We start from the raw sequence: 16267 nt of genomic DNA, 5'->3' as shown, positions 1-16267 counted from the left end.
CTTCCCTTCCATGAAGGCAAGATGTAGGGGGAGAGGAGAGCCACATCACCAACCTAGCCTGGGAAGCAGTCTTCATTTGTGAAGGTTGAAGGCTTCCTTCTCCAGGAGAGGCCCACCAGGTGGCCTAGCCAGGGGAATTCCTCCCGCCCTTTCAAGTGACACTGACTGAGAACCTACTAAATTCTCACCTCAGGAACTTTTAAAAAACAAGAGCAAAATAAGCTCAAAGCATATAGAAGTAAGGAAAGAATAAAAATGAGCACAGAAGAAATCAATGATGTTGAAAATATGAAAACAAAAATTAATGAAGCAAAAAGCCAGGTTTTTAAAATTTTTTTAAAAAGGTCAATAAAATTGATAAACCTTTAGTAATACTAACAAAAGTAAGAAGACACAAAGTACCAGTATCAGGAATAGAATAGTAGATATCACTATAGATTCTCCAGACATTAAAAGGGCAATAAACCAATGCTATGAATAACTTTACACTCAAATTTGATAACTTAGAAGAAATGAACCTTGAAAACCCAAACTAAAACTCAACCAAGATAAAATAGAGGACATGAATAATCCTTTAGCCCTTGAAGAAATTGAATTAATAATTTAAAAGGAAAAGGAATATCCAGGCCCAGATGGTTTTACTGAAGAGTTCAAAGAATTAACACTAATTTTACAGTTTCTTCCAGAAAACAGACAAGGAAAGAACAGTTGTCAATGGATTTTACAGAGCCAGCATTACTCTGATACCCAAACAAGGCAAAGACTGTACAAAACAACAACAACAACAAAACCCACAAAGCAGTATCTCTCGTGAGCTAGGTTAAAAAAAAAAAAAAAAAAAATCCTCAACCAAATAGAAGCAAACCCAACAATATAGAGAAAAGAGATATAAATGATGCCCAAATGGGTTTTATTCCAGAGTTGCAAAGCTGGTTCTGTATTGAAAATCAGTCAATTTACTCCATCATATCAAGACTAAATATGAAGTAGAAATATCAAGTGATCATATTTTGTGTTTTTTGATGCAGGAAAAGAATTATGTGTCCATTCATGATAAAAATTATCTAGTTGGAATAGAAGTAAACTCTGTCATCTTGATAAAGAGCACCTACAACAGACTTACAGCCAACATTATATTTATAGTGAAAGAGTGAGTGTCTTCCCTCTAAGACTGAGAACAAGGCAAGGATGTCTACTGTCAGCACGGCTCTGCAACACAGCACTGAAAGTTCTAACCACTGCAGTAAGGCAAGAAAGAAAAATAGGCCTACATACTGGAATAGAAAGGAGAGAGAAAGAAATAATGAAATTGTTATTCACAGATAAGAGGACTGTCTAGGTACAGATTTCTAGAACTAATGAGTTTGGTGTAAGGTATGAGGATACAAGATCAACACGCAAAAATCAGTCACAAAAGTTACCATTTTGGGGCGCCTAGCTGGCTCAGTTGGAAGAACGTGTGACTCTTCTTTCAGGTTGCGAGTTTGAGCCCCACATTGAGTGTAGAGATTAATAAAATAAATGATGGACTTTTTTTTTAAAACCCTACCATTTATAATTCTTAAAAAGAAAACTAAGTACTTAGGCATAAAGTTAACAAAACGTGTACAGGATCTGTGTGCTGAAAATTATAAAATACTAATGAAAGAATTTTTTTAAAAACCTGAATAAATGGAGAAGTAGATTGTATTTATGTATTGAAGGACTCTGCATAGTACAAATTCACCTATTTCCAAATTGGTCTATAGGTTTAAAGCACTTTCTTTCAAAATACCAGCAAAGATTTTTGTAGGCATAGACAAACAATTCTAAAATTTTATATGGAAAGGCATAGGCATTAGAAGCTAAAACAATTTGAAAAAGTTGCATAAAGTGGGAGGAATTATTTCTACCCAATATTAAAGCCTGCTATACAGCAGCAATAATCGAGACAGTGTGGTATTGGTGGAGGGATACACGCATAAATAAATGGGATAAAATACACAAAATAGAAAGTAGACCCACAAAAATATGCCCAACTGCCATTTGACAAAGGTAAAAAAGATTCCTCAATAGAGAGAGGAGAGCAGGGGCCCCTCAGCGGCACAGTCCGTTGAGCATCTGACTCCTGGTTTCAGTGCAAGTCCTAATCTCAGGGTTGTGAGATTGAGCCTCAAGTTGGGCTCCAAGCCCAGTGAGGAGTCTGCTGGAGTTTCTCTCTCTCTAAAATAAATAAATCTTTTAAAAAAGAGAGAGGGAGGAGAGCATTTTCAACAAATAATGCTGGAGCAATTAGGCCAAAAAAAAAAAAGAAAAAGAAAAGGACCTTAACCTAAACATTTTTCTAGAAAAATTAACTCAAAATGGATCACTGACTGAAATGTAAAACTGTAAACCTTTTAGGAAAAGTTTTTGGAACTAGGGCTCTATCAGCAAAAAATTCTTCGACTTGACACCAAAAGCATGATCCGTAAAAGGAAAAATTAATAAATTGGACCTTGTCAAAATTAAAAACTTTTGCTGTGGAAAGCCCTTATTAAGAGGATGAAAAACAAGCTACACACAGGGAGAAAATACCTTCAAACCATATATATATCCAACAGAGGACTAGTGTCTTGAATATATAAAGAACTCATAAAATTCAACAAGAAAAAAGAAGAAAAATCAGTTAGGGGGCTCCTGGGTGGCATAGTCGGTTGGACATCAAGACTGTTGGTTTTGACTCAGGGTCACAGAATTGAGCTCCATGAATCAGGCTCCATGCTCAGGGCAGTCTGCTTCAGGTTCTGTCTCCCTCTCCTGCCCCTCTCACTCGTGCTCGCTCACTCGCTTTCTCTCAAGTAAATGAAAAAAAAGTAAATATTTTTTAAAAAATCAGTTAGAAGGGGCAAAAGACATGAGCAGACATTTGACTAAATAGGATATATGGATGACAAAGAAGGATCTGAAAAGATGTTTAGCATTTTTAACTATTAGAGAGATATAAACTAAAACCACCATGAGATGCCACTATACACCTGTCAGTGTGGAATGGAAGAAGTTAAAAATAGAACAACAAATGCTGGCAAGGATGCAGAGAAACTGGATTGCTTATACATTGCTGGTGGGTTACTCTGGGGAACAGGTTAAGACTTTCTTATTAAACTGAACATGCAACTGCTGTGACTCAGTAATTGTACTTTGGGGCATTTAGCCCAGAGAGGAAAACTTCCATTCACAAAAAAACCTTTGCACAAACATTTATAGCTGCTTTATTCGTAGTAGCCGAAAACTGGAAACATATCACATATCCTCAAATGGATAAATGGTTGAACAGGTACATCCATACCATGAAATAAACTACTCAGCAAACAAAAGGCGGGGGTGAGAGCAAGGGGGAATGAACTATTGATGCAAGCAACAACTTGGATCAATATCCAGAGAATTATGCTGAATCAGAAAAGTCAATCTCACAAAGACGCCTACTATGTAATTCCATTTATAACATAGAACATTCTTGAAATACAATGTTAAAGAAATGGAGAACAGATTAGTGTGTTTGCTAGGGGTCAGAGACAGGGGAGAGGGACCATGCAAGGAGGGTGTGACTATAGAGGGGCACCAGGGTTCCTTGTGGCCATGCCTGGCTATATTATGTTATAACTTTACAGAACGTTACCGTTGGAAGAAAACAGAGGGCACAGATGTTCTCCATTTGTGTTTTACAATTGGTATGTGAAGCTACAATTACTTGAAAATTAAAAGTTTAGCTCTCTTCCTTCAGGGTGCCACCCTGCTGTCGCCATGGGCTGCCACGCAACCCATGTTGCTGGTATCATAAGAACAAGCCATATCCAAAGTCTCACTTATGCAGAGGTGGCCCTGATGCAGATCTGCATCTTTGACGTGAGGCGGAAGAAGGCAAAAATGGATGAGTACCTACTATGTGGCAACATGGTCTCAGATGAGTATGAGCAGCTCTCCTTTGAAGCCCTGGAGGCTGCCCTTATTTGTGCTGACAAGTACATGGTGAAAAGCTGTGGCAGTGTGGTTTCACATCCGAGTGCGCTCTCCCCCTTCCATATCCTCTGTATCAACAAGATACCGTCCTATGCTGGGGTTGAGGGGCTCCAGACCGACAGGCAGAGCGCCTTTAGAAAGGCCCAGGGTACAGTGGCCAGGGTCCACATTGGCCAAGTCATCATGTCCATCCTTACCAAGTTGCAGAGCAAGGAGCATGTGATTAAGGCCATACAAAGGGCCACGTTCAAGTTCCCTGGCCACAGGAAGTTCCACATTTCCAAGAAGTTTAATGCGGACAAATTTGAAGACATGATGGTTGAAAAGCAGCTCATCCCAGATGGCTATGGGTCAGTTATATCCCTAATAGTGGCCCCTTGGACAAACGACAGGCTCTGCGCTCATGAGAACCGGCACTGCCCCCTCCTTATTCATGCCCACTAATAAATCCTGCCTCCTGTGTTTAAAAAAAAAAAAAAAGTTTAATATAAAAAGAAAGGCCTAATGATACCTGCACATCCTATACCGGTCATCATAAGTATGAAGGGAGGTGCAGCCTGGGCCAGGCTGTGAGGGTTACAGTAGGTACACGTGGTAACAGTGACTCCTAGCTATCCTTATGTTTATTTTGACTGAAGTATTCAGTATTTCTACTCTACCTTATTCAGAAAGTATTTAGTCATTTTTATGTATTGTTACCTTTAGTAATAATAAGGTTCATTTACCTATTTACCAGATATCTCCTGAGGACTCTCTTAGTGTTGACCACACGATCCATGCTAGGAATAAAATAGGAAAAGTAAGAAGAGTGACAGACTGAGCCCAGCCCCGGATCTTCGGGTTCCTGTGTGAATGGTGCTGGTGTCTGTTTTGACTGGAACTAATTCCCTGTTTCAAGCTTCAAGAGACTGTAGAGGTCCTGGTGTTTCGATTAGCTGATGGGTGAACTGGGTTTTCAATAACTAAGACACTTTTTTTTTCATATTTTGATATCCATTTGGAATGCATCTTACAATCAGTGTTGATTCTTAGTTTAACTGGTGGTGGTTTTCTTTCTTGATAATACATAAAATAATGGTCTGCTTGCACTTAGTGGCTCCTTGGGCTCAGTGAGATTTAGTAATCCTGTCCAAAAACAAACTTTCTGTTTTCATCTGGATATTTTACCTATCCTAATTTTATTAATAATTTTGTTAAACAGTTTAGGGGAGAGGATTTTTTTTTCTTTAGAGGAACTCCTAACAGTCTGAGGGTTTCATGGTAAATTCTGTGATACCCCATGGTGATAATGTAGTACTTACATAACCCAAATGTTGAAACCTCATTTCCCCTCATCTTTTTTTCTCCTTTGTTTTTCAAGTGTCAATATACAGCATCTGGTTTTACGACAAGAATGACTGTCACCGCATAGCCAAACTCATGGCCGAGTAAGTATTTATATCACAACATAGATTCGATTAGTGATATATGAGAGATGAAAAAATGACTTTCACCCTTCTCTTTGTTCCTGAGTCTACTAACTCATTTATTTCTTCCCTGATTTCCCGCTTATTGTCAAAGTTTGTTAGAGGCAGAAAAGCTTAGAGAACTCTAGAATCATCTATAATCCTACTACTCCCATTGTCAGGGTTTTGGTCCATTTCCTTCTCGTCTTTTTCTTTATTTGTACATTAGGTTGGGTGATGTGCTTAGGGCTGTCAGACTGCCTAACCCCAGAGGATACCATTGACACCCAGGGCACAGCCTTCCCATCACCTGCAGGGGCTTTACTAAAGGACTTTTACTGCAGGCTCCCTCCAGGTTTCCGCTCTGACGAGTGGTGCCACGTTCAGTAGCTGGTAGAGAACTCCTGCACATGCTTTCCTCAAGTGAACTTCGTCTTCACACCAATTTTAGGTTTAGTAGTCCCTAGTTCACCACCGGGTTGTATTCCAGTAAATGTTTTTTCTATGTCAGAATCTTGGAATTGAGAGAGAAATTTCATTGAATTAATGGTCTGAAGGGGGACTCCCTGTGCTTTCTTAGGCCAGCCCTTGGGAGCCGCCTGGCTTACCTGTGCTGCTGGCACTGCTGGTCTGCATCCTGGGAGCCCAAGACACTGGTGCTGAGGGCGCCTGCGGTGCCACATGGCTCTGGGCAGAGCGCTGCAGCGGACAGTTCTGGCTCGCCTGTGTTTCCCTCACACAGTTTTCACCTGAATCTCCTCAGAGATGTGGAGCCCCCTCTGTCCAATCAGAATTCCCTTTGCTCTCCTCCAAGGTTCTTATCTACATCTTTGGAAGAAAATAGTCTTCATTTTTAGAATGTTAAAACAGGCCAATTTTACACTAATTTCTGTAAATGTGTAAGTAAATAATTAGCCCCCAAATCTCAGTTCCAGGTATATTTGCATTTTACAAGAAGCACAAATGGCTGCAGTGACATTTTAATCCAGGACCACTCACATGTCCTGATGGGATGTTCGTCAGCCTCCTGCTTTGTTTGCTTGGGCTGTGAGCTCACAGGGTGGCCATGTTTATTACTCTGGGCACACACCCAAATGAACTTGGATCCCTCAGGCTTGAAAACGTGAACCACACTTTCTTTTTACAACACTTTTTCCTCAGGAAATTAATTAATTAAAACTGCTTTTTTACAAAGCCATTTGCTTATTTGATGACTACTTTTTTGTAGTTTTGAAAGTTACAGCAAAGGCACTCTACTTCTAATTACTTAGAAGACACAGATTTGCTGAGTCTTGGTTATCCTGAAATCCAGAATATTTTCCTTAAATATCCAAACTTTGGAATATATTAATATATAGACTGTCTCCTACAGATTTGAGGGTTTTGGGGTCCCCAAGTGAGAACTGTGTCTCTTTTAGCTTTAATAGCTATTTACAGGGAACCAATCTGAGCTTTTTTATAAACTATCAGGGCCAGTGATAACCCTCACATAAGACATCAGGTGGTAAATGAGGCAGAAGACTGAAGGCCTATCTGAAAATATTGTGTGGAACAAAAATAGGGAGAGAAAGTAGAAACAGAAAGCAGAAGGGAAAAGAAGAACCTTCGGGTTCTTTTATGAGAAATGCCCCAAAGAGACACATTTGCTTATGCTTTCGGCTGGTTTTACTAGAAGCGGGGAAGGTATTGAAAGTGATTAGAGTGCCCTCATGAAACTGTAGATAAAGAGTTCTAAGTGTCTGACCTATTTATGGCCAAAGAGAATACCTTATATGTTAACATTAACTTTGTGATAAATGGTGTTCTGGTCACCAAAGATTAAAAAAAGACTACTTTATCTTTCCTTGCTCTGACTTTGCCTGTGTACAGCCTCTGTTTGCCACATGTTTCAGAATATCATCTCTGCCCCCCAGAAACACAGGTGACCCTGCTGGGATGGACATATTATGTGTCAATAACTGTGCTTGTCGGTGCCCATCCTGGTCAATCACTGTTCCGCAGCCACAATATGGTAACAATTCTCCAAGTAAAGAAATTGACATATTCCAAAAGATGTTTGTAGAAACTGAGAAGCTGTGTGGGAGAGCAAGCAAACTTCTAGACCTGTACTGTATCCGAATTTGAAATCCTCTCTAGTCAGTGGCAAAGTTGAAAATCCACTAAACTTAGGAAATGCTGACTCTCCTAAAGAGGAAATCCACTCTGGCAGAAACTTTTCTTAACAATAAATACTTGTTGGGGTGCCTGGGTGGCTCGGTGGGTTAAAGCCTCTGCCTTCGTTCGGCTCAGGTCATGGTCCCAGGGTCCTGGGATCTAGCCCTGCATCAGGCTCTCTGCTCAGCAGGGAGCCTGCTTCCCCCTCTCTCTCTGCCTGTCTCTCTGCCTACTTGTGATCTCTGTCATAAATTAAAAAATAAAATCTTAAAAAAAAATAAACAATAAACACTTGTTTATATAGACTATGAAATTTGGGGAACTTGTGGAAGTAAGCTTTATTCCTGATTTTACAGATAGGCTTAGAGCGTATTTGAGAGAAGGGCAAGAAGCAGGGGAGTTCCTTACAGAGTTTGGATTGGAAAAAGCCTTTCAGAGTCCAGGCATCATTCCTGTCCCTTCCATCACCTGGATAGCTTCTGCTTACAGCAGTGGTGAGCTTTGTAAGGTGGCCTGTTCCACCGGTGAGCAGTGGTGACTGCTAGAAGTGTTCTTCCCTTTGAGGGTGCCTGGCTGGTTCAGTCAGTAGAGTACGCAACTCTTGATCTCAGGGTCAGGAGTTCAGGCTCTATTTGGGCATAAAGTTTATTTCGAAAGAGAGAGAAGAAAGAAAGAAGGAAGGGAGGGAGGGAAAAGAAAGGAAAGGGGAAAGGAAGAAAAGGGAAAGAAAAGAAAAAAAATGTTCTTCTTTTGAATCAAAATTACAGATCTCGTCCAGGTCAGGTGGGAGAGGAGTGCCAGCCTGAGCAAGCCAGGCAAGCATGGCAGGAGGTAGGAGAAGTAGGCTGCGTGACCAGAGTCCTGAGAAAATGTGGATTCAGACCAGTGCAGCCTGTAATTGAGTGTAAATACAAGTCACTTGAAATAGCAATCTTTTTTCCTCCTGATTATTAAAGGAGCACCTGTTAATTATGGCAAATGAAGAAAAGTGCAAAAAAGGGAAGTGAAATTGCTTGTGACCCACCATCAAGAAATAAGCAATATGTCTCTCCAGTCTTCTTTTCCTTTGCAGCAGACCCCACAGCAGTGACAATACAATCTTCCTTTCCCAGTATGAATATAAAAGAAACAATATTGATTCTAGTTGGTCTGATCCTCATATCATATACAGGTCTTCTTTCACTCTACTGTAAAGTCTATGAGTGTACATTCATTTTAGAAATAATCATCCCAGTGTCGCCAGGGTGGCTCAGTCGGTTAAGCGTCTGCCTTCAGCTCAGGTCATGATCCCAGGTCCTGGGATTGAACCCCACATCAGCCTCCTGCTCCGTGGGGAGCCTGCTTCTCCCTCTCCCTGCTTGTGCTCTCTCGCTCTCTCTGTCAAATAAATAAATAAAATCTTTAAAAAAAAAAAAAATTGACCTGTCATCCTATTCAGAGCTATTAGACTCTAGATAGAGAAATGACATTATCTTAAAGTAGCATTTTCCAAACAAATCCCGCCTCAGGAGAAGATTCTATGGTCAAATAAATTTGGGAAAATTAATAAGCCCACCCTTCTTGGAGAATCATAATACATGTTAGTATGTTAAAAACTCAGAATGATTCTGCTGTTTAAAAAATAAAGGCTCGGGGCGCCTGGGTGGCTCAGTGGGTTAAGCCGCTGCCTTCGGCTCAGGTCATGATCTCGGGGTCCTGGGATCGAGTCCCGCATCGGGCTCTCTGCTCAGCAGAGAGCCTGCTTCCCTCTCTCTCTCTCTGCCTGCCTCTCTGTCTACTTGTGATCTCTCTCTGTCAAATAAAATAAAATTTAAAAAAAAATAAAAATAAAAAAAACAAAGGCTCTGTTTAGTATTGTTTAATGTTTTCAAATACAAGAACCATCCCACACACATTAATGGGAGCTCCTAGGCAGGCTGTCTTAAAGCAGTGAACATTCACTGAGCAGCCTGTTCTTGTCCTACTCCTGTTATTCAAAAACAAAAACTCGAAACTTTTGCTCCTGAATTATTTTATTGCCTATCCTTACCACTGTCCAGAAAGTTCTCAGTTTATCAAGCTGGGTCTGTGCCTATAATAACCTGTGGCAGATAAGCCTGTTCATTAAAGCTGGGATTAAAACCTAAATGAATTTTAAAAAGAACCTATCGTGGCATTCTTAACCTTCAGCTTTTCTCGCTTTATGTGTTTTCAAGTGCAGAATTAGCGTAAGCACCAATCAGAATAAAGAGCATTGCCACAATCACCCTGACCTCATCCACCCACTCAGTGATTTCTAAGAAGAGAATAAGGGAAAACTTGGAAGTTTCCCTGAGACCTCTCTTCTCAAGAAGGTCCTCTCCCTCTTCGGTAGTCCAGTATCGGTACAAGATTTGCACAGTGGGGGCGCCTGGGTGGCTCAGTGGGTTAAGCCACTGCCTTCGGCTCAGGTCATGATCTCAGGGTCCTGGGATCGAGTCCCGCATCGGGCTCTCTGCTCAGCAGCGAGCCTGCTTCCCCCCCTCTCTGCCTGCCTCTCTGTCTACTTGTGATCTCTCTCTGTCAAATAAATAAATAAAATCTTTAAAAAAAAAAAAAAAAAGATTTGCACAGTGGGCTCCTCAGCTCTGCAGTCTGCCTTTGTCTTGCTGGCATGTCCATTTGAAACTGTACTCTACCTGGTACTTGACTGAGTCTGAGAGACTTCAAAAAAGAGAAAGAAATAATTTCATCTTTTTTAACTTACTGCTCCCACCAATGCTAGAAGAGATTCCGTACTTCTTTCCTATCAGTGAGACGCCATCAGTCGGCATCGCTGTGCGTGAGCTGCTGAAGCAGTCAGTCACGTAGTCCCAGGATGAGGTAACCGAGGCCCTGCATTTGTATTGGGAGGACTGTGTATCCTACAACATTCTTTCCATTTCCTGAGAAGACGAGCACCGGGAGAGTTCATGGGTCAGGTTGTGTCTAAAGAAGTCTTTCTGAAACCTGTTTCTCTTCCACTAGTGTTGTAGAAGAGGAGACACGGCGGTCCCAGCAAGCTGCTCGGGACAAGCAGAGTCCCAGCCAGGCCAACGGCTGCAGTGACCACAGGCCCATCGACATCCTGGAGATGCTAAGCAGAGCCAAGGATGAATATGAGAGGGTGAGATGCTAACTGGGAGGACCAAGAAGGGAGGAGGCCTGCCAGGGTCTCATGTGCTGCCGAAGTTACCTCAAGGCCAGGAGAGATAATTAGTCCAAAAAGAAAGTGCATCTGTTTCCAGCCCAAAAGACAGGGAAAGAAATTTGCTTATTTCAGAGTCCTTGAGTTGGCATGAAAATGTAGAATGTTCTTTATCTGTCATTACTATGGGAGAAAATGGTTTCAGGGCGCAGAAGTTAGCCTGCAACAGGTAGTTCTGAAAAAGCTTCTTGCCTGTTGTTCACCCCGGCAGTCTTCGCTAGGGCTTAGGAATTTATGTAGTCTGATCATTTGCACTTACTAATACTAAAGGGTATATTTATGGTCTGTAATTAGTGGTGGGTTCACAGCCTTTAATAAGCAGCATTTAGATTTTACCCACATGTGAAGCTTTTCTAGAATTCTTTTTTTTTTCTCTTGTGTGTTAGTTTAAAAGTTAAATGATAACATTTCCTCCCCAGGTTGAATAAAATGGAAGTTGCAGTGCATTTGTTAATTTATTTAATACACACTTATGAGCTGCCTACTGTGTGTCAAGCAGTGCATGTTTCCTTAGAGGTCTTCAAACTGCACGTGTGGCTTTGGAACTGTCCTGGCTTTTTGCTTTATGTGGGCGCTTCAGAGCCCCATGCTTCCTAGGAGCAGGACTGAAGGTTCCCACTATGGCACTTTGTTGCTGTGGAATTGTAATTGTCACCTTACCCTTTACTCATATTTCATTAAGTATTTTCTTTCATTTTTAGTGTAATCCTCACCTCACCCAAAGTTTAAGGAATAAGGTATGAAAATCACTCTCTGGTATGTTTCCCAAATGGTTCTGCTCTAACACTAGCCTCTGCATGGTTAGCAAGTGATCCTTATGGAAAGCTCCCAGTTGGTCAAGTGAGTTAAGGAAACACTGTTTACTTCTTGGGGCTTTGCAATGCCCAAGACTCTGAGAGGTCCTATAATAAATTCCCAAGTCAATTTAACCACAGGACCATTTTTCACATACTCCCCTTTAGCATCTCAAGAATCTAGTTTAGGGGGCACCTGGGTGGCTCAGTGGGTTAAAGCCTCTGCCTTCAGCTCCGGTCATGGTCTCAGGGTCCTGGGATCGAGCCCCACATCGGGCTCTCTGCTCAGCCGGGAGCCTGCTTTCCCTTCTCTCTCTGCCTGCCTCTCTGCCTACTTGTGATCTCTCTGTGTCAAAATAAATTAAAAAAAAAAAAAAAAGAATCTAGTTTAGGAAGCAAACTTTGGAAGTAGTACTCTGGAAGGTAGTTTCCTCTGACAAAGAAAGTTCTATTTAGACACCAAAAGAAGGCCCATTTCTGGGGTAGAGAAGTGTACAGTGGAGTCCATGAGAAGTTTTAAGTTATACCAAATGCCTCAGTGTCTCATAGAGAATTAGGAGGAATTTCTGGATCTGTGAAAATTAATATAGGAAAAGCAGTCATCTCTGTAGTAGATTCATTGATTTCTAGGAAACTGGATGAGAATAAATTTTAAGAATCACTTTTTGTACTTGCAGGTCACCTTATATTCCCCCCAGATCCCCTCATATCCTTAATAAGATCTGGATTATCTACATAGATGCCTCTTTCAGTTTTTGTAGAGGCCTTTCTGTGTTCTGATAACAGGTAACTAATAAACCCAGGGCTCCGTGACACATACATAGTGATGACTAGGTCACAGTGCTGCCACACAGGACAGAAAGTATCAGTCCTGTACACCAGAGCTGACATTCTAGGAGGTGCCCCAGCCTACTCCTCAGGCTAAGGAGCGAGTGGCCACAAAATGAAAGAGGAACAGAAGCTTAGTTTTTGTACACAGAGCTGTCAAGGAACTTGAGGTCAAGCAGGCAGTCTGAAAACCTGACCTGATTTCTAGTTAATACACATTGTGAAAGTAAGAATATGGGCAGCACCGTAGTAAATAACTGTTGTAAAGAAAATGTTCCCATTGTGTGGGATAAATAAAATGATGTCTAAAACTAAAACCTTTGGGAACTTAGTCAAATCTTCGGTACTTACTTTATGACACATTCTTTCTGTTTTTGAAAACTATCTGTAAATAGACGGAGCTTCCTGAAAGAACAGTTTTGTTTCTTGTCTGCACTTGCCTGTCATCTCACCAAATGGGCTTGGTATTAGGAGTGACCCATGAATTCATATCTCAGTGTTTGCGTGCACGGTCTCAGCTGCGGCATGGTTCCAGATGGCTCCTTCATTTATCTTTAGGTAGAGAGTTAGATTGACAGAGTCAAGGGCAGGGTACAAACCACACCTCAGCAATGGGATGTGCTCCCAATCCTAAAACTCCCCCATCCACTGTGTGTCATGCAATGAATGAAATTCCAGACTTTGGGGTGAAGGATTTATAATAGAGACTGCTTGTAGATAAGAACGGTCTATAGTGAACACCTCCCTGGCAGTCCCATAGTTTGTTTCGACCAACTTACCTTTTTTAACGTAAAGAAAGATAGCTAAGCCTACAGTCCTTTACAGTTGCTCCTTGTTGCGTTGCTTCTAACCACAGAAATTATCCTAGATTTTTGTGGGGTGGTTTGTATTTTATATTTAAAGATCAGAGGAGAAGAAAAAGACACAGTCCCACCACCTAGAAATAATTACTGATAATACTTCGTCATGTATCCTTCCAAAAGTAGGTATAAATATGTCCCAGTGTGTGTGGTACATTTCTCTACACTACTTTTATTAACTAGTTTTAAAAGTCTGTTTTATTAGCTCTTTCATAACTAGTTTTTTTTCCAAAGAGCAATGTCTTTGTGACAGTAGCTGTTCATCTCACGGGGAGTCCCTGTGAGGTTTCTTTTGGTAGAAGGGAAAGTTTTTGAAAAAGAGAACAGCGATGTTAATAGCTGCGTATTTTTCCTTCCATGCCTCACATAAACAATACGCTGGGGGTTTTTTATGATTCTCTTAAGAGCTCAGAAATATAACCTGTAGCTAAGACTTCATGTTTGACATTTTCTCTTAAGGTAAATTACTTGAAATGGAATTGGTAGATCAAAGGATTTTGACTTTTTTTTTTTTTAACATATGTGTTATTTGTTTCAGGGGTACAGGTCTATGATTCATCAGTCTTTGGGGAGGGTATGTGCTGTGGATTTTGACATTTTTAAGGTTTTTACCAAATATTGTAAAATTAACCTCAAGAAAGTTTATGATTGTCCACTTCCCCCAATCCATACAAATACTGGAGTGTCATCAACAAACATACTCAGGAAACTTTCCAAGAACAGTCCTGCACATGTATGAAAAAATATCTGAAGTTCTGGAGACCTTTTAAAGCATAACCCATCTTGTAGCTCATGTTGAGTAAATATAGGAGACTCAGCTGCCCCCCAAACCACATGGGCCACAGGAGCACATGCAGCAGGTCAGGGTGGACCGGATGGAGACAGAGCCTGGCCCGGCATCAGAGGGTCACCTGCAGCTCAGCTCCAGCTGGTTGTTGCTAGGGTGTCCAGCCTCTCCCTGAAAATAACAAGCTGGGATTTTTATGTGCAAACTCAATTTTAAAAATGTCTCTGAACATTTTATCTCTTCTCTTCTGGGAACTTGCTGTGAGCAGTGTTTTGAGCTTTTCTCTGATACAGTTTAATTCCAGGCATTCTCCATAATGTGTTGATACAGGATGATGGTGGTGTTGCATAAAGAGGTGGTGGGAGATGAAGCTGTTTTATAAGCAGGTGAAATAGTGGAAGGGGGTTAAGAGGTACAGGCTGCCAGGTAGAAAACAAGTGAGTCCCGGGGATGAACAGTACTGCACAGGGAGTGTAATCAGTAATGCTGTAGGACTTTCTGGTGGCCACACTTACCTCATGGGCACTGTGTGACCTGGAGAATTGTCCGCTACTTCAGTACCAGATGTTTCCAAAAGGGACTTCACAGGCTTTCCCACAGTCTTTCACCTCTAGGTAACTGGGTAACACTGAGTAAAAGATGTTCTGAAATAAGGATTAAGTGATTTGAATAGAAAAAAAATGCCTCTTAGCCATTCTTTTAACATTGGAGTGCTAAAAAAAGAAAAGGAAAAGAAAAAAAAAACTAAAAAAGATCACTAGATGGATGTGGAATTACATACTTTAGAAACTAAAGTTACATTTGAGCTCTCTGATCCAGCATCTGCTGACTATTACCCATGTCAAAACAGATACCACAGTTTAGAGTATGCTCAAGAGACTAGATTTAAAAAGAAAAAAAAAAGCCCCAAACTTCAGCCCGGGGACATGTTAATTTTGATAGCTTAGTACATATGACGTTTTGCTAGCCAAATAATAGCCAAGTTTTCACATGATATACTTTTCCTTTTAATTGCAGAATCAGATGGGCGACTCCAATATCTCCAGCCCTGGGTTACAGCCAAGTAGTCAGCTCTCCAATCTGGGAAGCACTGAGACTCTAGAAGAGACGCCGTCAGGGTCACAAGATAAGGTCCGTACAACTAAAGCCCTTTCTTTGTCCACGGTAACAAAACACAGAGTAGTATTTTGTAAGAATGTCAACACGGTACAATATGATTTGTCATTTATCTGTCAAGGTGCATACCAGCAACATGCTAACGTCCACGCCTGTCATTTGTCCTATCTTTCCGTCTGGATTTTGCAGGAGCCTCCACTCTGGTTGTAGAACTTTTGCCCTTGCCACACTCTTACCTCTTCTTCACCGAGCCGCCAGAGTAATCCTGATTCGACCTAAGTGAGATTATGGTGTTCCTCTGCTTACAACATTCCGCTGGTGCCCCCTCTCACTGAATCAGCCGTGCCAGTGGTCCCCCAGGCCCTACCTGCTCTCCCCCACCAGCCTCTGCCTCATCTTCTCTCTCTGCCTTGCTCACTTGGCCCCAGCCTCGTTGGCTCTTCTGCCTTTCCACACATGTGCCAGACTCCCCCCTGCCTCAGGACAGGCCTTTGCACTTGCTGTTCCCGTTGTGTGGAATACTTTCCTCCCAGACAGGGTTTGCTCCCTTTCTTCTTTCAAGTCTCAAGTGTCCTCCATACAGGTGAAGCCTTGTCTGGTCACCCTCTTTTAAGAAACAATCCTGCCTTACTGCTGTCCTGCTCTATCTTATTTTTTCCCTACGGCTTCACCAGCTAACATGGTTTGTGATACTCTTTACTGGGCATACTGTGTCTCCTCCCCACCTTAGTGTAAGCTCCATAGGGACAGACGGTTTTCCTGCCTTGTTCATTGCCATATTTTCAGCACATAGCATCTTTGTCGACTGAATTAGTTTTCTTTATAGGCGATGACTTGGTAAATGAACAGATACCAAGTGTAAAACCCATAGTTGTTTTGGTTTTTTTTTTTTTATTTTGTTTTTTAAGATTTTATTTGTTTATTTGACAGAGAGAGAGCACAAGTAGGCAGAGCGGCAGGCAGAGAAAGAGAAGCAGGCTCCCTGCTAGCAGGGAGCCTGATGTGGGACTTGATCCCAGGACCCTGGGATCATGACCTGAGCAGAAGGCAGCTGCTTAACTGACTGAGCCACCCCAGGTACCCCAAAACCCATGGCTTTT

The 16267-nt window shown here is 41.5% G+C and overlaps 1 protein-coding gene and 1 pseudogene across 2 annotated transcripts in view; both read left to right on the top strand.

The window, feature by feature from the left end:
• DCP1A (decapping mRNA 1A) overlaps nucleotides 1-16267 on the top strand; it is a 58188-nt gene that overhangs the window by 24053 nt on the left and 17868 nt on the right. For both annotated transcript variants that reach the window (XM_045991614.1, XM_045991615.1), the window contains 3 exons: nucleotides 5339-5405; nucleotides 10563-10701; nucleotides 15069-15182. In XM_045991614.1, coding sequence (XP_045847570.1) covers nucleotides 5339-5405; nucleotides 10563-10701; nucleotides 15069-15182 — 320 coding nt within the window. The remainder of the gene's footprint in view (nucleotides 1-5338; nucleotides 5406-10562; nucleotides 10702-15068; nucleotides 15183-16267) is intronic.
• On the top strand, nucleotides 3284-4385 carry LOC123932742 (annotated as a pseudogene).

Source organism: Meles meles, chromosome 20 (genome assembly GCF_922984935.1).
Source record: "Meles meles chromosome 20, mMelMel3.1 paternal haplotype, whole genome shotgun sequence".
Lineage (NCBI taxonomy): Eukaryota > Metazoa > Chordata > Mammalia > Carnivora > Mustelidae > Meles > Meles meles.
The sequence above is the reverse complement of the archived record's forward strand: the minus strand, read 5'-3'. Positions and strand labels throughout refer to the sequence as shown.